The sequence below is a fragment of the Eptesicus fuscus genome, chromosome 6 (genome assembly GCF_027574615.1).
Source record: "Eptesicus fuscus isolate TK198812 chromosome 6, DD_ASM_mEF_20220401, whole genome shotgun sequence".
NCBI classification, from domain to species: domain Eukaryota; kingdom Metazoa; phylum Chordata; class Mammalia; order Chiroptera; family Vespertilionidae; genus Eptesicus; species Eptesicus fuscus.
The window spans coordinates 16436160-16458060 of NC_072478.1; the positions used below are offsets into that span (position 1 = coordinate 16436160).

A 21901-nucleotide genomic window follows, 5' to 3' on the forward strand; every position below is an offset into this window, starting at 1 on the left:
GAAGTGTCCTCGCCCTCCCGGCCTTACCCTGGCTAGTGCTGCCGATGCCCAGATGTGTCAGGTTGGCAGTGAGGTTGCCGGTGCTGCTGGAACTGCTGAGCGCTGGGAAGGTGGGCTCCTCAGGGTCCAGCGGGGTTGGAAGCGGGGAGGGGAAGTGGATGTTGGTCAGGTCAGGCAGGGAACCCCCGGTGTTGTGGGTGGTAGGAATCAGGGCTGTAGTGTTTTCCTGGTCAGCAGATGGAAAGATGCTGGGAAAAGGCCAGACATAGGGGAGTTGACCTCTTGGACTGTGACTGCTGGTTCTCCCCCAGAAGCTGTGGTGGCAGTGGTGGGGGATATGAGGTGGGGGGGGGGCTTGCAAAAAAAACCCCACTAATTGGTGCAAAAGGACATCCTGCGATCAGATGCTGTCATACTTGAGAAACAACTATCAACCCAAACCTCCAATGGGAAGCAGCCTATCCCTGCAGGGCAGGGAGAGGGGATTGGATGAGGGTCCTCCTGCTGGGGACAGTGTGTCTAAGGGGTGGAAGCATCCCCCAGGGCAAGCCTTGCTGGATGGCCACCAGCAGCTTAGCATCCCGCTTGTCTGGACTTGTAGCCTCTCGTGAACAGGTGGGAAGTGGGGTGGGGTTACCGGCTGAGCAGCCCCTGGTGGCCATAGGCATGCAGGGCAGGTCCCACTGTGACTTACTTGATTCCGGGGACCTCGCAGGACTTGGGCCTGGACCCTGTCTGAAAGAGAAGACAGCAGAGGCTCAGCAGCCTCCTGGTAGCATGGTTGATCTCCCCAAGAGGGCTGAGTGACGCTCAAGGAGAAGCAAGCTTATGGGGTCCCAGGGAGTCCCACAGATGAAGAGCGTCCCTAAGGGATTGTGTGTGTGTGTGTGGGGGGGTGCCCCAGACATGCCCAGGGGCTAAACCAAGAGTTAAGTGGAGAGGATCTCCATGTGGTCCCTCCCAGCTTCACTGTGTCTGCCTGGTAAGGTAGCACAGTCCAGGGGTGATGTGGTGCCTTGTTAGAGCTGGTGTCCCGGGGGGGTCGTGTTGCCTGCTCTTTATATCTCAGCCCCTCAGGCTGTGCCACAGCTGTTGGCCACCAGGCTCTGTAGAGTCCACTGGAAACCTGGGCTGAGGCTAACCCTTCATATATTCCTGGATCAGGATGGGAAGGAGAGGGAGTCATCAGGGCAGAGACTGCCTCTGCTCAGCATCTGTCTGTCCACCCCCAGAAAGAACATCATGTGGGGAAGCCTGAGGCAGCTTGGACTGGTTGCCCTGAAACGAAGAGGCTGCCCCTGTGGCACTAGCGGACCGGCCTTCCTCTGGTGCCTAGAGGTGTGACTCCCATGGGGACCCCAGCACGCCACCACTTGAGGACCAGAACTCTGGCCACCCTGCAGGCTAGCCCAGGAGAAGGGGTCCTAGGGAAACCCTGGACAGTAAGACGTCTGTGAGCTAGAGCAGCGGTCGCCAACCGGTGGTCCGCGGACCGCTGGTGGTCTGTGAGGTCTGAAAGGTTGGCGGCCGCTGAGCTAAAGACACTATTGCCACCGGAGATCTGCAGGCTCCAGGCCAGGCCTCTAGATTCTCATTCAAGGACAAAGCAAAGAACTCTCTTCCTATGGCAGCAGACATGACAGGACAAAGCCTGCGTGCTGACAGGAGCTCCACTGTATCACGTTCCCTAATTCCTGTCTGCCTCTGGGGCCCTCAGGTAGACACTCCTGTTGATGTGTTCTTTAGGGATTACCAGACAAGAACGTGGACCCACTGGGGAGGGCTGGGCCAGCCCACACACCCACCCAGTGAGAAGGGAATGCCTGCCTGGCAGTAACTGGGCCGCCTCAGGGGGCTTGTGACCTTGAGCTTTTGTAGGAAACTGGGTGGAAGGGGTTTCTACATGGCCACAGGCTCCTTAATTCTGGGAATAAACATTAGCTTTATTACTGGATTTTTGCAAAGCACCTTGACAATGACTTTCTAAAGAATCTTTTGAAAAACATTCCACATAAACAGTATTAAGAATTCACCCACCCTTGGCCAGTGTTTCTCAGTAGAGCGTCAGTCCCCCACCAAAAGGTTTCGGGTTCGATTCCTGGCCCCAGTCAGGCAACATACAGGAGGCAACAAATTGATGTGTCTCTCACATCGATGTTTCTGTTTCTCTTTTTCTCTCTCTCTGCCCCTCCTTGCCTCTCTTCTTCTCTCTCTAAAAAGCAATGAAAAAAATACCTATGGGTGAGGATTAAAAAAAAAAATCTCACCAGGATGCTGGGCTCTGCCACCCTCTTCTTACTCCCAGGATGTCAGGGTGTTTCCCCAACACTAGCCATCTTCTCTTTCTGTATGGCAGCACCACATTCAGGTGCAGGGACCCTGATGTCCTTGTGTCATCCTTGTGCAGGGCCATACTAATCCCTGTATTATCCAATTTTAGTGTATGTGCTGTGAAAGGAAGCACGGGTTGTATTTAATTCTTTTTTTAAAACATATTTTTTTACTAATTGTATTTTCAGAGAGGAAGGGAGAGGGAGAGAGAGGTAGAAACATCAATGATGAGAGAGAATCATTGATTGGGTGCCTCCTGCACGCCCCAAAACCCGGGCATGTGCCATGACCAGAATCAAACTGTGATCTCCGGTTCATAGGTCGATGCTCAACCACGGAGCCACGCTGCCAGGCTTACTTAATTCTTTACATGCTTTTCACCAGTGTAACAGGCCTGCATTCGTGTTAAATCAGCTGGCATGAGTGGTCAAATCTGAGTGAGGGTTTTACTTCAGGGAGGATGAAGCTCCTTCAATGTGTTGTTTCATCATCTTTGCTTGGATGTGCTTAAAGAAAGACCAAAAAAGAAACCACTTCCAAAAGCCCAAAGGCTCTTACCTTCTTGGTGTCCCATACTTGCTTGGAAAGGTTTTTGTCCGTCTCTGATGTGGTCTCCTCCATTCCTGGGACTGTTAGTAGTAAGACTAGAGTGAGGTGTGGGGAGAAGGAGAGTCAGAAAGGGAATCTCTGCAGCTGCCTGGCGGTAGCAGGAGGGCACTTCCCTGACATACAGTCATAACCGTGATAGCAGTGTGCCCCAATAGTGACTTCTGGGGATTGTACTAAAGTACAAAATGGATTTCATTAAAACAAAACAAAAACATTTAAAAAAAGTCAGAGAACCTGTGACTTAAGCTCTGGAGCTAAGGACATGTATTATTCAGTCTCCCAATGGGACCAACTCAGCCTTGGAGATGGCGGGCTATAAAGAACAGCTGAGAACTTCTCTCCGGCTCCTGTGAATGGCCACTGCCCTGTGCACACCTGACTCTCCCTCTTGGGCCATCATCACAGTGTCACATTGCTCAGGGTTAGATGGGTTGGGTGGAGCCTCATGGTAGCTGTGGCCCCTTGAGTTAGTTGAAATGCCAGCCAACCCTAGAGGAGGGAAAGAGGGGAAGAGAGGAGGAGGGAAGGGAAGTTCTGAGAGACTGGATGGGCATCATTTGAAGCCATGAAACCAGTCGCACCTGAAGGCCCCTTTCCTTGGACCTTTTGGTAACAGTGAGACTAAACATTTTCTTGATGAGACCCGATTTCTTCATGCCTGTTGGAGGTTCAGGCCTGCATTCGTGTTAAATCAGCTGGCATGAGTGGTCAAATCTGAATGAGGGTTTTACTTCAGGGAGGATGAAGCTCCCTCAATGTGTTGAACAGAGCCAGATGGGTCAATCCCGCCTTCCTGAAACCTGGAAGGGCCAGGCTGGGGGGTGGGAGAGCCGTGACTCCGTCACTATCTGGCCCCCTACTGGAGGAATGAGGACAGGTAACATGTCTCACTTCCCCACACCCCAAGGCCAACTGGACTCTGAGGTGCCAGGGGTTCCAGGCTTGCAGCTCTCTTCCACAGTCACAGAGCCCTACCTACCCCCAAAGCCCAGATTTCTTGGGAGACCCACCATGGAGATGCCACCTCAGAATTGCCTCCCAGTACAGGAAACAGGAAGGAAGCTCCAGGGACAGTGTCCTCATCACCTCTGAACATTTAGAACCCTGGCTTTTATTATGAAGACAATTCCTTCTGCAATCTCACCTTCACTACCTGATGAGCTAGGGTCCCAGGAAGATGGAGTGCAAAGAGAGCCCCTGCAGGGGTAAAGTTCTGGTGGACAATCCTGTCAGTAGAATCTCCCTGGTGTTTACACACTTGCACAGTGAACTGCTAATAAAAAGCAATAAGCATGTGGGCTTTAACTGTACGTGATTAATTCTCTGGTTTCGGTGTCTTGGGGCAGATAGGCCCCTATGGGGTTTCCTGGGGCTGGCCTCACAGCATCGCATTCCCCTCTGGATGATGCTGCCCCAGTTTTTAAGATGGCATGTGCCCTCCTGGGAAGTCCCAGTGATGCTGCCCATGCCTGGCTCCGAGGAGAGGTTGGGAGCCTGGGCACAGATCTGCCCAGCCACAGCGCTATGTACATGGCCCAGTTGGAGAGGAGCCTCTGGGCAAGAGCTGGGAAAGAACCAGCCTTTTCCCCACCCACCAAGGCCAGGATGGGCCTAGGGTATGGACCACAAGGGTTCTGAGCAGCACAGCCAGGATATGGCCCAGTGTAAAGCCTCTGGTCAAGCTCTACCTGAAGTTGAACATCTAGCTGTGGCCTGCTTAGTCATGAGCTGACAACTGCCCCTTTTGCTTGAGCTTGCTGTCCCCAACATTTGAAAAAAACACGCAAGGTCCCCAGACTGCGTGGCCATGCTGAATCCATGAACAGAAGGCAATGGGTGTTTACAGGCACTGCTTTCTCTGCACAGAAACCTCCTACACACTCTTCAAAACCCAACTCAAATAGTACCGTCTCTGAAGTTTCCCCGAGTCCCTCCCTTGTCCCACAGCACCAACTGAATCTTTCTTCGAAGATCTGACCACCATGAGCTGTGACCTCTGGGAGCACAGGGACTACCATTGGACTTGCCTGACCTGAGGAAAGATGCCCATCTACTGGCCCATACCTCTTTTCTGGTGTGCGTCCTGGGACCCACCCGTAAAGGGCTCTGGCTGGGTGGGTGTCATTGTGCTCTGATGCAGGGCAGAGTCAGAATTGGTCCTGGGAGAGGAGAGAGACAGTGAGCATGGGCCCTTAAGGATGATGAAGGATGACAGTCCTGGCTCCACTTGATCCAGGACACACCAGATGGAACAGAGAGGGGGGCTGTTGCACCTGAGCATTTTTCTTAAAAGAATCATAGGAGTGACCGTGACCATGGTTTTCGTCTGCAAAGCCTGTTTGCGGAAGAGATGTCCCTCTGTCCTAACCTGCCTGTCTGTTCCCAGGCCCTCCCATCTCCCCACCCCCTGCGCACTTCTCTGCTTTAGGGAAAGGACAGAGCCTTCTTGCTGAAACCTTTTGGAGAGGGGGCCCAATGGACCCACAGTGGCCAAGCCTTGTGGGTATAAGCCCCTAGCCCATCACTGGGTCCCCTTTGGTGAAAAACACCAATGGGCAACCCCACCCTCTGGGACACTCAGTTACAAACTGAGTTCTGGTGGACAATCCTATCAGTAGAATCTCCCTGGTGTTTACACACTTGCACAGTGAACTGCTAATAAAAAGCAATAAGCATGTGGGCTTTAACTGTACGTGATTAATTCTCTGGTTTAATCACGTACAGTTGTGATGGGCAGAAAGAGGAGGCAGTGACATAAGGCTCAGAGAAGGCCCCAGAAAGAATGCAGCCCCTGGGTAGGAAGGGGAGGGAATGGCATGTGTGTGTGTAGGTGGGGGTCTTGTTCCAATCAGCCCTAATGCTGCCAAGAGCTCCATCTTCCACACCAGGGTCAGGGGCAATCTGCCCCCAGCTACAGGTGCCTGGAGGGAGGGGTTTCAGAACAGCCCTCAGCTGCCCAGGACACTATGGGTGCCCAAGGGTAGCTGGGTGGACATGCAAAGGTCCATCAGCGCAGCTAGCAATTCGGGGATGAGAATAAGAGCTGCATGCACCCAATGGGAATGACCCAGACACTGAGATACTGACAGTGACATGGAAGAAACTTAGTTAAGGGAGAGGAGCAGGTTACAAAGGATCAGCCAGTCTCTGATCCCAGGGCAGCTGAGCAGTGAGGAACCAGTCAGGGTCCTAGCCCCCCGCCCCCCACCCCGCAAATATGTGTCTTTGAGCAAGTATTCTGACCTCTCTATGCTCATTTTCCTTATATCTACAATGGGGATGATAATAGCACCTATTCCGCAATGCTCTGTGTGTTTTATATCAGTTACTGTATTGATGGTTGAATAGGGCCTGATATATGATAAGTACTTGGTGGGAATTTAATTATGCTATTGAGTTAAATATATTACGTATTGTATGATACACATATATATTTTTAAGTTTCCTTACTTTTGGTCTTTTTTTTACTGAAATTGCATATACACATATACATTTTCTCTGTGTGGTAAAGTATGGGTAACAAACTTTACCATTTTAACCATTTTTTTCATAGTTTAATTTTTAAAAATTTATTCATTTTTAGAGAGGGGGGGGAAGGGGAGAAGAAAACATCAATTTGTTGTTCTACCCATCCATACATTCACTGGTTGATTCTTGTATGTACCCTGACTGGGGATTGAACCTGCAACCTTGGCATATTGAGACAATGCTCTCACCAACTGCACTACCCAGCCAGGGCCTTAACCATTTTAAGTGTATACTTCTGTGGCATTAAATGGATTCACATTGGGTGCAGCCATCACCTGTATTATTATAGGTATTTATACTTATTTTAGACCTTTCTAGATAATGACATTATAGGTGTTTTTTCCTCCTTTGGGTGCATTTATTTATTTTCCTAATCTTCTAGCAATAAATGTATAATACTTTTTATAATCACATTTTCATGAATGTTTAGCAATGTAGGAAACCACAACATTAAATGGGGGGAAAAAAGCAAGCTACAACACTAAATATCCAATATAATCTCAGCTTTGCTTAAAAAAGAAAAATAGAACTGATTTCTAAAAACTCCTAGATGCTTCTTAGTTTTGTCATTTTTAAGTGACTATATTGATTTTCCAAACACAACCAGAATGAAAATCTGGTTTTGTTTTCAACAAGAGGGCTAGGGGCTGGCTCTGGGTCACTGACCTTCTCCAGCTGGTGTCCGAGGGTGGCGAGAGGTACACAGTACCATAGGGGCAGCTGTCCGCTTGAGTGAGAGTTAAGGGGTCGGTGCTGTTGACTCAAGCTCCACCCTAGCTCCCAAAACCTGGTGGCCAGGCTACTGGGAACCTGCAAACAGCTGGGCCTGCAGGGCGGGAAGCGGGGGGGCCCTTTCCTTCCTGGCTGCGAGTGGCCCCAGGGGTGGCCCCATCCACCTAGCACTCAGCACTCACCCCCTGCGAGCACACGTGCGGGCTACACCCCTTCCAAGAGGGGCCTCAGCTGTGAAACTGGGGCCCATGGGGACGGCAGGGAGTCTAGTTCAGATGACCCAGGTCATGACTCTTAGTTCTGGGCTGATGGGCGGATCCCGGGGCCTGAGGGCTCTGTCTGGGGCCCAGCTGGTCGGGCTCCCCCAGCCACGGAAATGAGAACCAGCAAAGAACAGACTTCTCTGTTCTAGGAAGCAGGGGGTCCCAGAGCAGCACTCAGACTCTGGGGGTGGGGGTGGGGCTGGCTGGCTGAGCACCAAGGGGTGGCCAAGGTCGGGGGGAACTTCTGACGCTCTCTCTGCTTGGCTAAGGTACAGACAGGAATTTTGTGTTTTGAGAGGGGTACACCAACATGGCCTTAATGTGTAGTCACTCTGCTCACAGCCTTCCTGGGCCCCAATGCCCAGCTGGGCATCCAAGTGCAATGTGATTCAACATCACCTTCCCCAATTCTCACCTCAGGCTGCATGCTCCAGCGGCCACTGCTGCATCCTTGTTCCCTGTGTCCCTCAGTCCCCACCTAGCCAAAGGTTCTTCAGCTTGCCTCACTGCCTCCTCTGGGAAGTCCACTGGGGCGGCCCCAATCCATCCCCAGACCTGGTAGCTCCATTAGTTAGACGAACTCAGGGTCCTGCAGTCACCAACAGGGCCCTGCCTCCCTGCCCAAGTCCTCTGGGAAAAGGATATCTGCCGTCCATGTTTGTCCACTGACAGAGGCCGGCGGTGTGGGGAGCCGAGCCGGCCGCGCTCCCGGTATACTCTGTCCACCAGCCCATGGTGCCGGGTAGTCCGGCTGGTGTCCAGGCCTGAGGACTGGAAGGGTGTCTGGGGGAGGGGAGAGGGAGAGAAGGAGATGGGGAAAAAAATGAGAGAAACCCAAAACGGTTATCAGCTGTAGCCTGTCCCCAGGATCTGACCTCATGGCCTCCCACTCCTGAGACAACCTTGGCCACCATGAGGCAACCCAGAGCTATTTCCTCCTTTGACCAGCTCCCAGCCTCCTAGCACTATGGGGTTGGGGGCAAGTTGAGGACCCTGGGCGCTGAGATGGCAGGCGTGCAGTGCGGCAGGCATGCACAGGCCAGGCAGAATGACACAAGCTCGGGGCCAGTGCTGGCCAGGGTGCCAGGGGTGCAGATGGCCTGAGCAGTCCCCAACCCCCAACCCCCACCCTCAGCCTCACCAGGTGCAGACAGGCCTCCGCCTGCTCTCTCGGGCCTGGCTGGCCTCCTTTTCCCACCTACGTCATCCCTGGAGGGGCTGCCAAGAGACAGCCCAAGGCTCTAGCCGAGGATGTCAAGGGCCACCTGGCCAAGTGCTGGCTCCCCGCAGGCTCCTTGTTGAGCCTGGGGTCAGCCTCAACTAAGATGAGGCCCCAGTGCTCTCCACCACATCCTGGCAACACCATGAGCCGAGTGCAGGCACTTTTGGGGGCCCTAGCCCACGGCTTGGCAGAATAGGGCTTCTTCCAGCACCTGGAGCTGGCATGAGGTCCCAGCCAGGCCCTACTCCCTCTCCCAGCTCCATGCCCCTGGGGCCCCCAGGAGCCTGCTCTCTGCCATCCCTAGCACCGTGGGGCTTCTTGCCATCTGACTGTGGTAAGACTGGCAACTTTAGCCAGCTCTGGACACAGCCTGCCCCCCTCCCCAGCCATCTGGTCCTTGGGCCTTCCTCTTTTATCTGGGAAGTGGGGCAAAAAGTGGCAGAAATCCTGCTCTTCCCCATGTATCCAAACACCTCACTTGGCATTCAGGTCTGACTGCTCTCCAGTGTCCAGGACCCCTGTCTCTCTCTGACCCAGCACAGACCTGCCAGCTTGGGAGATGGCAGGTTCCCATTGTAGTACTGGGTACTACTGGCCACGACTTGGGCCCAGCTGCAGAGGGAGGGAACCCCACCCTCTAGCAGGGACACCAGAGGGCAGAGGCCATTCATCTCCTCTCAGAGATGCCTGGGGAGCAGAGGGAAAACTGAGGTGGCTGAAGCAGAGCCAGAGGCAGAGAGAAGCTCGGCCTGGCCACAGCCCAGCTCACCAGGCCGAGTCTAGAATCTGTGCACACCTGTGTGCATGTGTCATGGGAACAAACATGCAGCGTTGGTGCACATGCTTGAATTCTTGGGTGGGATCTCTCCATGTGACCACACGAATGTCCCCAGACACGGGGGGATAGGAGGGGTGCAGAGCAAGTCAGTTTCCATTTGTCAGACAGGACACCTCCCACCAGGCCAGGAGGGCAGCCACACTGGGGACACCAATAGCCTCAGCCCAGGGGCTCATTTACCAGAAAGACAGGAGCCGCTGCCAAGGCATCCCCCAGAAATCCGCTGGGCTAGAATGCAAAGAACCAGACTCTGAGATGCTCCAGCCTCACCCTCAGTCCTGGGACCCAGCAGGCCCTGCACCCTTAGCCCTGGGGCCACGGTGACCCAGGCAGGGCCAGCTTGGGTGCCCAGAGAGATGTTCCCCTCCGGGGAGGAGGGACAGGAAGATAGAGGGAGGGGGAGAGCCAGGGAGGAGGAAGTATCCTGACAAAGAGGTCAGGTTTTGGTCAGCTGGACAGCCCTATGCATCTGTTCTCATGAGGCTGTTCAAAGAGGCCATACCCCAGGGGCCCAGAGGTGAGCAGGGCAGACCCAGAGCCAGATTGGGGGACCCTGGCCAGTGGCCTGCTGCATCCTGGCAGCATTATCATGGGAGGAGTAGGAGTTGGTGGATTACTCAGGTGGGAACTGAGCTCCCTGAGGACCAGCCAAGTTCCACCTGGCCTATCAGCATGTGGACAGATGTGATTGTTTCTGGGGCCCTGTCTCAGCAATGGGACAAAAGTGTGACAGTCCATGGACCTGTCCCTGCAGAGCAGACACCATGCTGGAGTGGCCTGGCTCTCAGCCCTGGCTCCCTGGCCCACCTTGCTTCCACTTCCACCTGTAGAACAGGGTCAGGCATAGCCCCAGAGAAGAGGCTGGCACTGCGCCCAGGTGGTGAGTTTTATCTCGCGCTATTTATGATAAGAATGTGTATGGCGGCCTTGTGGCCTGCGGGAGCCATGCTGTATAGGTCTCTGCCAAGAAACATTTGCAGACAAGTGGGGTCAGGTCTCAGGGCCTCCTTCTGAGAACCTCTGGGCTTGAGGATTAGTGAGGCTGATGGAGCCAAGCCCCAGAGGCCCTAAGCGGTTCCCGCTGCTGCACAGACGGCCAACAGGTGTAGTGGCTGCCGAAACGCTCGCAGCCAGACTGAGGCCTTGCTGCAGGGTCTGCTGATGCTGACAGGGGACAGGCCAGGGGGGATCTGGGCAAGGCCTGGCCAGGCCATCCCAGGGACAGGAAAGGAGTAGGAGGGTATGGGGTGGGAGGGCTGCAGCAATAGTGTGCTGACCCTGACTGTCCAAAGCAGCCATCACACAAAAATTTGCCCAGAGTGGATGTGACCCAGGTGGGAGGCCAGGGCAAGCTCCCATAGGAAGGCAGTGTGGGAAGAGGGTGTGGGGGATTGCTCACCTGGAATGGTAAATCCACAGTGCCGCTCCCAATCTGGTTCACATTGGGCAGGGACCCGCCGTAGTACTGGCCACGGCTTGGGCCCAGCTGCAGGTACTGGGACTTTTGGAGCTGGAGCTGTAAGAGAAACCGGCAGCTGCAGTGAGGGCTGGGGGGGCCATCCTCAGCACACCTTGCCTGGAAAGGACCCATGTGGTGGGGTCAGTAGCACCAATCACAGAGGGTGTAGGACCCCATGACTGAGGTTCTCAAAGAAGCCAAGTGTCTCTCCACCCAAAAAGGCAGAATCAGAAACCCAAGGTGCCACAAGAGGTCCTCCCCAGGACTCTTGGGCCCCCTTTGTTCCCCTTACCCTCTCAGCACATGCAAAATGTCCTTCTCATCTGTCCCTGCCCAACACCCACTCCTCTGTAGAGAGCCCTGTGTAAATGGTGATTTCTCCAGCCTCCCTCAGTCCCACCTTGCTGAGAGGACCCCTACAGGGGTGGGGTCGCCCAGCAAAGTGTATATCCCCAGTTTCTGTGAACCTCGGGGAGCTTTCTTTGCTGGCTGACACGGCAGGTTTGTGACTGAGTGAGAGTATAGAGCCGGCCTGGAGCCTACAGCCCGAGAAAGCGGCCTCTCACCCACCCGGGGGAGCCATTTCTCATCGTGGCCAAAGGCTTTGTTACTGGGCACAGGCCAGAGGCTGCAAAATGATGCCTGGACAGACACAAGAGAAATCTTCTTTCCAATGGCCTGAATCAGAGGGGTCAGCTCAGAAGTGTAACATTGACTTTCAAAGTGTAGGATGTGGATCCTCCAGCAGCACACAAGACTAGCAGATCTGCCTGAGTTCAAGGGTCCTGCCCAAAGCCCCAGGCTCCTTCTGCCTGTCCCTCTGCCTCACCAGGACTGGGCCCAGTGGCTGGCTCTCATCTGGGCTGGCGGAATTCCTGCAGTCCTCTGCCCATCACTGAATTGGGGACTTCTCCCACTTCAGAATCAGAAGCCCGAGGTTCCCTGACCAGCAACGGCTGCCTCGGGCCTGGCCAGGCAATCGCTTCTTCTCTCTCAAGCAGCTGGTTCCACTTTTTGGGGACAAGAGCAGATGCCCTGGCCCAGGCAGCACCACCTGGAGCCCATCACACTGCTGTGGGAGACGGGTATCATGAACAAGGGGTGGCTGGCTGGGCATACAGGAAGGGGTGGTGTCGCTCTCCCAGCTGGGGCGGTTGCTAGGGTCAACTCTGTGTACACAATAAGGCCACTTGTGGTCCCTCACCAATAGCTTCTAGTGGCCTCCACCAGCTGGCCACCCACACAATCCGCTTCCCAACTAGTGCCCAGCTTCCTGGGGGGGGGGGGGAGGAGGGGGCCGGCCTTAGACACTGGAGGGAAAGTGAAGCCTGGAAACTGGCCACCCACTCAGCAGAGCACCTAACTCAGGTAAACAGCTGTTTCCTGCAGGCTGTGTGGAGTGGGAGAGAGGCTGACCTTGCTCTGTTCCTACCCAGGTGGTTTTCAAGAGTCTGCGGGGCCCAGCGCAGGGTCTGTCTGTGACATGAATACCCCACTGTGTCCCTCCCATATTTATGAGGAATACACAGGCTAGGGCCCCCACTCATGCCTTGGCACAAGTAACCTCAGACCTGAGACCCACTCGATTCCCTCCTTGTGTTTGAGCCCTGCTTCCACCTCTTAAGAACCACCTCTGGGGCCACAGCCCCTTCTGGCCCTCAGTTACCCCCACCAGTTTCCTCATCTCAGCCCTGGGCCCCTTTGTTCCCCTTACCCTCTCAGCACATGCAAAATGTCCTTCTCATCTGTCCCTGCCCAACACCCACTCCTCTGTAGAGAGCCCTGTGTAAATGGTGACTTCTCCAGCCTCCCTCAGTCCCACCTTGCTGAGAGGACCCCTACAGGGGTGGGGTCGCCCAGCAAAGTGTATATCCCCAGCTTCTGTCAGGGCCCACATCCGTGCTGGTCACAACTCCCCCAGCATGGGTAGCAGCATCCATTGGCTGGGTAAAGTGGAGACCACAAGGGCAGGGAACAGGAAGGGGCCAGTGGCCCTGGGAAGGTGTGGTGTGATGGATGCAGCCACTTCTTTAGGGCACTCCCCAGGCCTCAGTCCCCCAACCCCTGCGCCAACAGGCTGCAGTGACACCCCCACCTGTCAGCCTCTCCCCGGCTTCACTCTCTAGACAAGCCAGCCTTGATCTGGCCCAAATGGTGGGCCTTCTAATGAGATTAAGGGGAGTCAGTGTGCTGAAGGCTGAGCTCTGTCCTGCAAAGCCAGGTTGGGCCAGCGAGAAGTCGTGTGCTCTGGACAGGCCTGTTTGTCCCCTCTCACCACAAAGGCTTCACAGTCTGGCCCTTTGCTTCCCCCGACCACCAGGCTCCGCAATTGCGATGGCTGCTGCTGTGAGGCCTTTGCACTGGTGTTACCTCCCCTATGAGGATCTTCCCAGTGGGCTAGCCGCGGTTTGCCGCTCTGTTGACTAATGAGTTTGCCGACCACTGGGCTAGCCCAACACTGAGCACTTCACCCCAATGGGGTCACCTCCTCCACAAAACTACCTGACTGAGGTCTGTCTGTCTCATCCCATCAGACTGTCGGCCCCATAAGGACCCTGGCACAGTGGAAGAGTTCAGCACACATGGGGAACAAGTGAAAATAAGGTGACATATGAGGGCAGGAACAAGAGTTGGACACACTCAGGGTCCCAGGCAGGAACCATGTTTCTCCTGTGCCCACATGGGACCCTTACCCCCAACTTCCAGGAAACTGAGGCTCAAGAAAGAACAGATGGCTGTTCGAGTGCAGAGGCAGCATGTGCCCCAGTCTGGGGCCCAATCTGAGAACCACCCATGAGAGGGAAGCAAAGAGCACACACTGTCCCCTTGCCAGCTCAGGCACATGATGCTCCTGGGACCGAGCACTGACTGGGGCCCAGGGGGATTTGCACACCCTGGCTCAAGCCACCTTTGGGAGTGTCTCTGGGAGGGAAAGACCGGAGCTTCACCAGGTTCTCCAAGTGTTCCAGCAGCCATGGGGACACATGCAGAGAGCCCCAAGAACCCCTAATAGGATCTAATTTTGAGTCTTATGGAGCCATGGTGGGTTTTCTGGGGCCACCATTCTCTGACAGGTGTATTCACCCAGTTTGTCTCGCTGCATCCCTCCAGGTTCCTTCCCAGGTTCAGCTTGGGCAGCAGGTAGTGAGTTTCAGGTGGTAGACAGCCCCTCCTGGGCTCCATTCCCCACACTGGGCCCTCCCCCTATACTGCTCAGTTGAGGTGACATGCGCATGGCTATGAATATCGCACTGAGGCCATGGAGGATAGCACCAAACACCCTGGGCCTAGTTATTCCAGGGAGAGGAGGACTGAGGGTCACCAGCTCTGACTTGTGACTCCCCAGCCTCCGTCCTGTGGCTGCAAGAGATAGCAGTGACCACTCATGCCACGTGTCCATGGGTCATGCTGTCTCTCCCCAGGTCTCCCCTTACCCACTATGTAAAGGATTGGAAACCTGGATTCTGAGGAAGATGGCTGTACCAGCAGATGCCCCAAAAGGAAGGCCCAAGATAGCTTTTCTTTTTTTTCCCACTAATCCTCATCGGAGGATATGTTTCTATTGACTTTAGAGAGAGAGAGAAAGGGAGAGAGAGAGAAACATCGATGTGAAAGAGAAGCATCGATCGGCTGCTTCCCTTATGTGCCCGACCAAGGATTGAACCTGAAACCTAGGTATGTGCCCTGACTGGGAATTGAACCCACAACCTTTTGGTGTAGGGGATGATCCTCCAACCAACTGAGCAACCTGGCCAGGGCTTTTCGCTCTCTTTTTAAACATCTTTTTTATTTTATTTTATCAAAACATAGTTCCCATAACATACAACAAACCATTTTAACATACACAATTCAATGACATCTAGTACATTCACAATGTTATGCAACCATCACCTCTTCCTAGTTACAGAACATTTCTGTCAACCCAAAGGGAAACCGCATCCCCATTGACAGTCACTCCCCATCTCCCTCCCCCCCAACAACCACTAAGCCACTTTCTGTCTCCATGGATTTGCCTGTTCTGCACTTTCATATAGACGGAATCACACATCGTGTGGCCTTTTGTGTCTGACTTCCTTCACTCAACACAGTATTTTCTAGGTTCATCTCCATGTTGTAGCATGTGTCAGTGCTTCACTCCTTTTCATGGCTGAATAAAGTTCCATTGTGTGGATGAACCACACTGTGTGTATCCTACATCTACTGAGGGACTCTTGGGCTGTTTCCACCTTTTGGCAATTGTGACTATGGTGCTCCTGTGGACATAGGTATACAAGTATCTGTTTGAGTCCCTGTTCAAATCTCTAGGTATATATCCCTAGGAGTGGCATGGCCAGGTCATATGGTGACTGTAACTTATTTTTTGAGGAATAGCCATTCTGTTTTCCATAGTGGCTGTACCATTTTACATTCCCACCAATACTACATAAGGGCTCCAATTTCTCTACACCCTTGCCTATAACTTGTTGGTTTCTGTTGTTTTAACAGTAGCCATCCTGATGGATGTGACTTATCTCATTGTGGGTTTGGTTTGCATTTCCCTGGTGACTAGTAATGTTGAGCACCTTTTCATGGCTTGTTGGTCATTTGTCTATCATCTTTGGAGAAATGTCTGTCAAGTCCTTTGCCCATTTTAAAACTGGGTTTGTCTTTTTTTGTGCTGAGTCATAAGAGTTCTTTATATTTCTGAATATTAATCCCTTATCAACTATATGGTTTGCAAATATTTTCTCCCATTCTGTGAGTTCTTTTTACTTTCTTGATAGTCTCTTGATGCACAAAAGTTTTAAATGTTGATAGGGTCCAATTAACCTAGTTTTCTTTTGTTGCTTGTGCTTTTAGTGTCATATCCAAAAAGCTATCACCAAATCCAAGGCCAGGAGGAGTTACACCTATGCTTCCTTCTAGATTTAGCTCCTATATTTGCTCCACTTCGAGACTTTGAGTTAATTCTTATTAACGTTGTTGCTGCCCTGGTCCTACATCACAGCCTACCCTCATGCCAACCAAGGGCTCCACGGTGAGGAGCCCAGCCAACCCCCAGAAGAATGCCAGGACACTGGAGTTTTGAATCACACATCTGCTTAGTGAGGGAGAGAATAATGAATGAATGAGGGAATGAATGAAAGCATCACAGGCTTGTGGCCCAGCAAGGATTCCAGGCTGAGTCACCGGCCCCCCCCTAACTTCCAAACTGAGTGAGATACTCCCCAGCTGCCTCCTTATTCGTTCCCAAAGTGTAAATACAGAACCAGATACACAAACACCGAGTGAGTCTCGGAATGCCTTTAATCAGGCTCTGTGGTTGCTGCCAAGTTCCTGGCCCCGGCTGAATCAGAGGGTCCGCTGGGAGCACGTTTGTTTCCCTGTTGGTGCAGTTGTTGAGCACAGACCTTCCGGCTGGGATGTGTGAAGGGTCCCTCGGGGTCTGAGCTCAGCACAGCTGGATCATGTGGGCCTCTCTCCCAGAGAATGAGACCCCAGACCTGCCAGCCAGCTGGGAGCCCACCCTGAATGAGGCCTTGCTGCAGCCCTCAGCAGGGGAGACAGGGCTTAACCTCCCTTTTACAAACGAGGAAACTGAGATACTGAGGGACAACAGGCCCTGAGGTTGCCCAGTGACAGGAGGGGTCTCAGTCACAATCCAGGCTCTTTTCCTAACAAACCCAACTTCCCACAAGGCCCTTCCTTCTGCCTCTAGATCCTTGAACTCACTCCACCCTTCTCTAGAACTTTCCATGGAGCTCCTTCTCATCACCTGGATTTCAGCTCATAGACCTCATCAGGGAGTCTTCCCTGACCCCTACTTCCAAAACAACCCTCTATCTTAGCCCAGACTGCTATAATAAGTACCAGAGACTAGGCAGCATAAACAACAGAAACTTATTTTTCATGGTTCTAGAGGTTTGGGAGCAGGGTGGGGTTCTGGTGAGGGCCCGCTTACTGGGTTGCAGATGGCCACCTTCTCGCCATGTCCTCACATGGTCTTTCCTTGGGTGTGTGTGAAAAGGACTCTCTCCTCTTCCTCTTCTCATCAGGGCACCAGTCATACCGGATCAGAACCCCACCCTTATGACCTCATTTCACCTTAATCACTTCCTCAAAGGCCCCATCACTACATATACTCATACTGGGGATTAGGGCTTCCACATGTGAATTTGGGGGACACAATTCAGTCCATGGCACCTGCTCTGGGATATGTTGCCTGCCTGTGTCTGCCAGTGGGCCAGTGGGCCCTGATGGCTGGAGTCCTGCTTGCCGGGCTTCCCTGGGCACACTCTAGGACCAGTGCCCACCCCAGGAAGCGACTATCCACAGCTGAGAAGCTCAGAGTCACCCCACAGCCAGTCATGACCAGGGACCTCTGGACTCTCCCATTAGAAGCCCCCAGGCTACAGAGTGTCCTGTGGGGAGGGGCCTTCTTATGCCTGGCCCTGGATGCAAGAGTCAGTGAGGTAAGGAGGTGTGCTCCTCAGGTGTTGCTGAACAGCAGAGGGGAGGAAAATCGTGAGCAGCATTTCCAGAATCAGTTTCCCAAACATGAAGTGACACACCTGCTCAATGGGGTCATGGGCTGGGAAATGGATGGGAGCACCTGGAAAGCATCGCAAGTGGCTGCAAGGCTGTGAGATGGACCTGGAACAGAGGGTGAAGCAGCTCAGCCCCTGTGCTGGGCTGACTTGGAATCTCAGAATCTGACCTTGTTTGAAAATGGAGTTTTTGCAGATGTAATTAGTTAAGGCTCTTGAGACAAGATCATCCTGAATTTAGGGAAATTCCTAAATCCAACGACTAGTATCCTTATAAGAAGAGAAGAGAGACAGACAGGGATGGGAGCAGAAATCGAGGTGATATAACCACAAGTCAAGGAACCCCAAGGGTTCCTGGCAGCCCCTAGAAACCAGGAGCAAGGCTTGGAACAGGCTCTATTTCAGGGCCCCCAGAAGGATCCAACCCTGTCCACACCCTGATCTGAGACTTCTAGACTCTAGAACTATAAGGGAATAAATTTGTTGTTTTAAGCCCCTGAGACTGGACAGTTGGGGAGAGCTGACAACAGGGAACCTCAAGCTGACACTCCAGGACAAAGAATGAACTAGTAAGCCCTGGCTGGTGTGGCTCAGTTGGTTGGAACACCAAAAGGTGGCAGGTTCAATTTCCAGTCAGGGCACATACCCAGGTTGTGGGTTTGATCCCTGGTCAGGGTGGGTTCGGGATGCAACCAATCAATGTTTCTCACATCAATGTTTCTTTCTCTCCTACTTCCTCTCTCTAAAAACCAGTAAAAAATATGCCCAACCAGTGTGGCTCAGTGGTCAAGCATCGACCCATGAACCAGGGGGTCACAGTTTGATTCTCAGTCAGGGCACATGCCCAGGGTTGTGGACTCAATCCCCTGTAGAGGGCATGCAGGAGGCAGCCAATGGATAATTCTCTCTGTCATTGATGTTCCTCTCTCTCCCTCCCTCGCTCTATCCTGGGAGCACTGTGTGGAGCAGCAGGAATGTGGAGACTTGCTGGGTATGTAGCTCAGCCTGGCTGCACACCTCCCTTTGGGTTGCATCTGGACATCATGTCCACAGGGCTGGAGCATGATGCTGTGAGCAATGCAACTTGCCCCCACTTCATCATCTCTGCCTTATATAAGCCCTGGCTGATCTGGGACAGGTGTGAGGGTTCTGAGTGGGAAGTGGGGGGCTGAGCTTTGCAGGGTCCACACGCAGCTTGAAAGCCAAGCCCAGAGACACCAGCAAGGGCCAACTGGAAGACAAAGCTACCTTCTGCCATCATCTGATAGAAGCTGTGCTAGATGACTTTTTACATTTCAGCTATCTGCTACCGCTAGTTCCATGTCTTTGTATCCTAGGAGAGAAGTCTGACTGTCCTGAATAGCACAAGATGACCAGCACATGCACGCCAATCTCACCCCATCTGTCTGAGCACCTGGTTCCCACAGCACAGTTGAGTATGCTTACTGCTGGCCAGTATCCCCTGAAGCAGGTGGCCAACCCCAGCACACAGTGCAACCCCATCTAAATAGCCAAGGGCACCCAGTTTCCTTGTGATCTCCAGAAGCTCTCCAGGCCTCCTCAGGGGCTATTGGCCCTGCACAGCAGGAGGCTCTGGGGAATCCACATGGCTGGATGCTTTCAGCCAGAGGAGCTTCCAAGAATGAGGCAAACAGAATCTAGTTAACTTCTAAAGATGGTCAAGCTTGAAAAGGGAACGTAGAGCTGCTCATTTATACTGTGACTGCATTATCATGTCACTTGGCTTCTGGAGCTGATAAGATCAGATCTCTGATATATACATGTATAAAAATTTTAAATGGTTTTATTGATTTCAGAGAGAGGAAGGGAAGGAGAGAGAGAGAAACATTGAGCAGCTGCCTCCTGCACATCCCCTACTAGGGGCTGAGCCCACAACCCAGGCATGTGCCCTGACCAGGAATCCAACTGGTGATCTTCTGATGCATGGGAAGACCGTCAACCAACTGAGCCACACCAGGCAGATCTCTGATATTTTGTTTGTGTGTGTTTTTTAAAATAATTTTATTGATTTCAGAGAGGAAGGAAGAGAGAGAGAGAGAGAAATAGAAACATCAACAATGAAAGAGAAGCACTGATCGGCTGCCTCTTACACACCCCCACTGGGGATCAAGCCCCCAACCTGGGCATGTGCCCTCACCAGGAATCAAACCTTGACCTCCTGTTTCATAGGTCGACGCTCAACCACTGAGCCATGCCGGCCAGGCTGTGTATGTTTTTTGTTATTACTCCTCACCTGAGGATATTTTTTCCATTGATTTTTAGAGAGTGGAAGGGATGGGGAGAGAGGGAGAGAGAGAAACATTGATGTGAGAGAGACATATTTATTGGTTGCATCCTGCACATGCCCTGACTGACCAAGGCCAGAGATCAAATCTGCAATCCAGGTACATGCCCTTGACCAGGAATTGAACCTTTGATCCTTCATTGAGAGGACAGATGCTCTAACTATTGACCAACACCAGCAGGGAAGATCGCTGATATTTTTAAGACCAAATCCTTTGGATGCTGCAGCTCACAATTTATTCTATGCAGCTAATTAAGTGAGGAAGCCTGGGAATAAAGTTTTGAACAAGTTTAATAAAGTCCCTTGCCTAGCTAAAAAAAAAAGAGAGAAAAAGAGAGGGAGAGAGATAGGGGTCAGGGTGGTGTACACTTCCAACCCCTGGGCAGCCTCTCAGGTGGCAGGGCACTGGAGGAGAGACACTTCTCCAAGAGCTGGTGGGAACTTGACCCTGGAGCCTCTCTCTGCCACTTTTAGCACTCTGTGTCCTGGGACTGCCAGAACAAATGACCACAAACCAGGAGACTTAAAACAACAAAATTTATTCTGTCACAGATCTGGAGGGTGTGGTCAGGGATGGCTCCTTCTGGAGGCTCTGACAGAGAGTCTGTTCCAGGCCTTTCTCCCGGCTTCTGGTAACTTCCGGCAGTCCATGGTGTTCCTAGGCTTATAGTCACACTAGTGGCCAGGTGCATGAATTCGTGCCCATTGAAAGAAAATTAATTAGAAGAAATATTTTAATATCACTATTTGCCCTTTCTCTATAATAGAAGAGTCAATCAAATTCACAATCAACAATGACAGATGGAAACACATGTGTGCAATTGGCGCAAGCGAGAGCTTTATATGTATCGCGCATGTGCGAGTCAACTTAGCCTTTTATATATATAGAATAAACTTGCTTAATTAGACCTGCTTTCTGATTTAGTTAAACTTTTTCCAGTCCAGTGAAGCACCCCAACTTCTCTTTCAGGTAATTGTCAGCACCACAGCAGTAAATGTCAATAGAAAGTAGATTATTATTGTAGATCACACAGGGATAAAAAAGGGTAAAATAATATTTAAGTGCAGCAGTGTTTAACTATATTCTGCGCAACGAGAACACCTGAAGTTATTTTCAAGGTCCATCATTTCTTACTTCTTTTCAGTCGGGTCAAGTTTTAGGCTTTCTAAATCTCCGTTTTCCGGCTAATGAAAAGAAAATAGGATTCCACCGAGTCTCCTATCTACCTACTCCAGGACTTCTGTGAGGATCAAATGAGATGAGGCATGGGAAAATGCTTCACAGACATTTGGTTATAGTGTAAAATGTTTACACTTGGCTATAAAGCAAGTCAGGTTTCTGGGCTGAAGAAACTCCAAGGAGGCTAGTCACTAGGGAGAGGAAGCCAGGTATTGCTACGTGATGTGACATCATTATCCGGCACTCACAGTGACCGTTTCCAGGCTAGCCATGGGGTCTCAGCAGCATTGGCTGCGATTTGGTGGGCTGTGGCTCCAGGGTGGTGGCGGGGCCTGTGTCCCACTTGGGGGAAGCCAAGGGTTGCTTTGTTGGCCAGGTCCGCACTGCCGTTTCTCTGTAAATGGCAAGCGTGTGTCACAGCAGCTCCTGCGTCCAGCCCCTGGTGGTTAGTGCGTGTCATAACGATCGGTTGGACAGTGGGAAGGACACTTAGCATATTAGCCTTTTATACATATACTAGTAGCCCTGCGCATGAATCCGTGCGCCAGTAGCTCTCTGTGGGGCCTGGCCGCTCCGTGCCCACTGCCCAGAGGCTCTCTGTGGCCCAGAGGCCCATCCGCGCCTGGCTGGGCGCAGAATGCTTGCCTCGTCACCGCGGCGATGAAGCAAGCATTCCGCCCGGCTGCTCACGCTGCCCACTTTCAGCGGCCGTCCCCCTTCCCCCCGGGACTGGGGGACTCTGGTGGGGCTGAGAGGACTGGGCGCTGCCATCTATGTGACAGAGTGATGGTTAATTTGCATATTACCCTTTTATTAGATAGGAGGATAGATTACTCTCATCTCCACTTGTCTTCACTTGGCCCTGTGTGTTTGTTTTGTCTTCTTGTAAGGATACCAATCACTGGGT

At 52.4% G+C, this 21901-nt stretch overlaps 1 protein-coding gene and 1 non-coding gene across 2 annotated transcripts in view; both read right to left on the reverse strand.

The window, feature by feature from the left end:
* Positions 1-21901, reverse strand: part of CRTC1 (CREB regulated transcription coactivator 1) — a 67373-nt gene that overhangs the window by 19615 nt on the left and 25857 nt on the right. The window contains exons 2-8 of the mRNA XM_054717253.1: positions 10923-11039; positions 8113-8246; positions 7135-7200; positions 5005-5099; positions 2890-2975; positions 695-735; positions 28-248 (exon numbers count right to left, since the gene is read on the reverse strand). Coding sequence (XP_054573228.1) covers positions 28-248; positions 695-735; positions 2890-2975; positions 5005-5099; positions 7135-7200; positions 8113-8246; positions 10923-11039 — 760 coding nt within the window. The remainder of the gene's footprint in view (positions 1-27; positions 249-694; positions 736-2889; positions 2976-5004; positions 5100-7134; positions 7201-8112; positions 8247-10922; positions 11040-21901) is intronic.
* LOC114228026 (U6 spliceosomal RNA) lies at positions 2363-2464 on the reverse strand. The gene has a single exon (XR_003614112.1). It is a non-coding gene; the product is annotated as a U6 spliceosomal RNA (small nuclear RNA).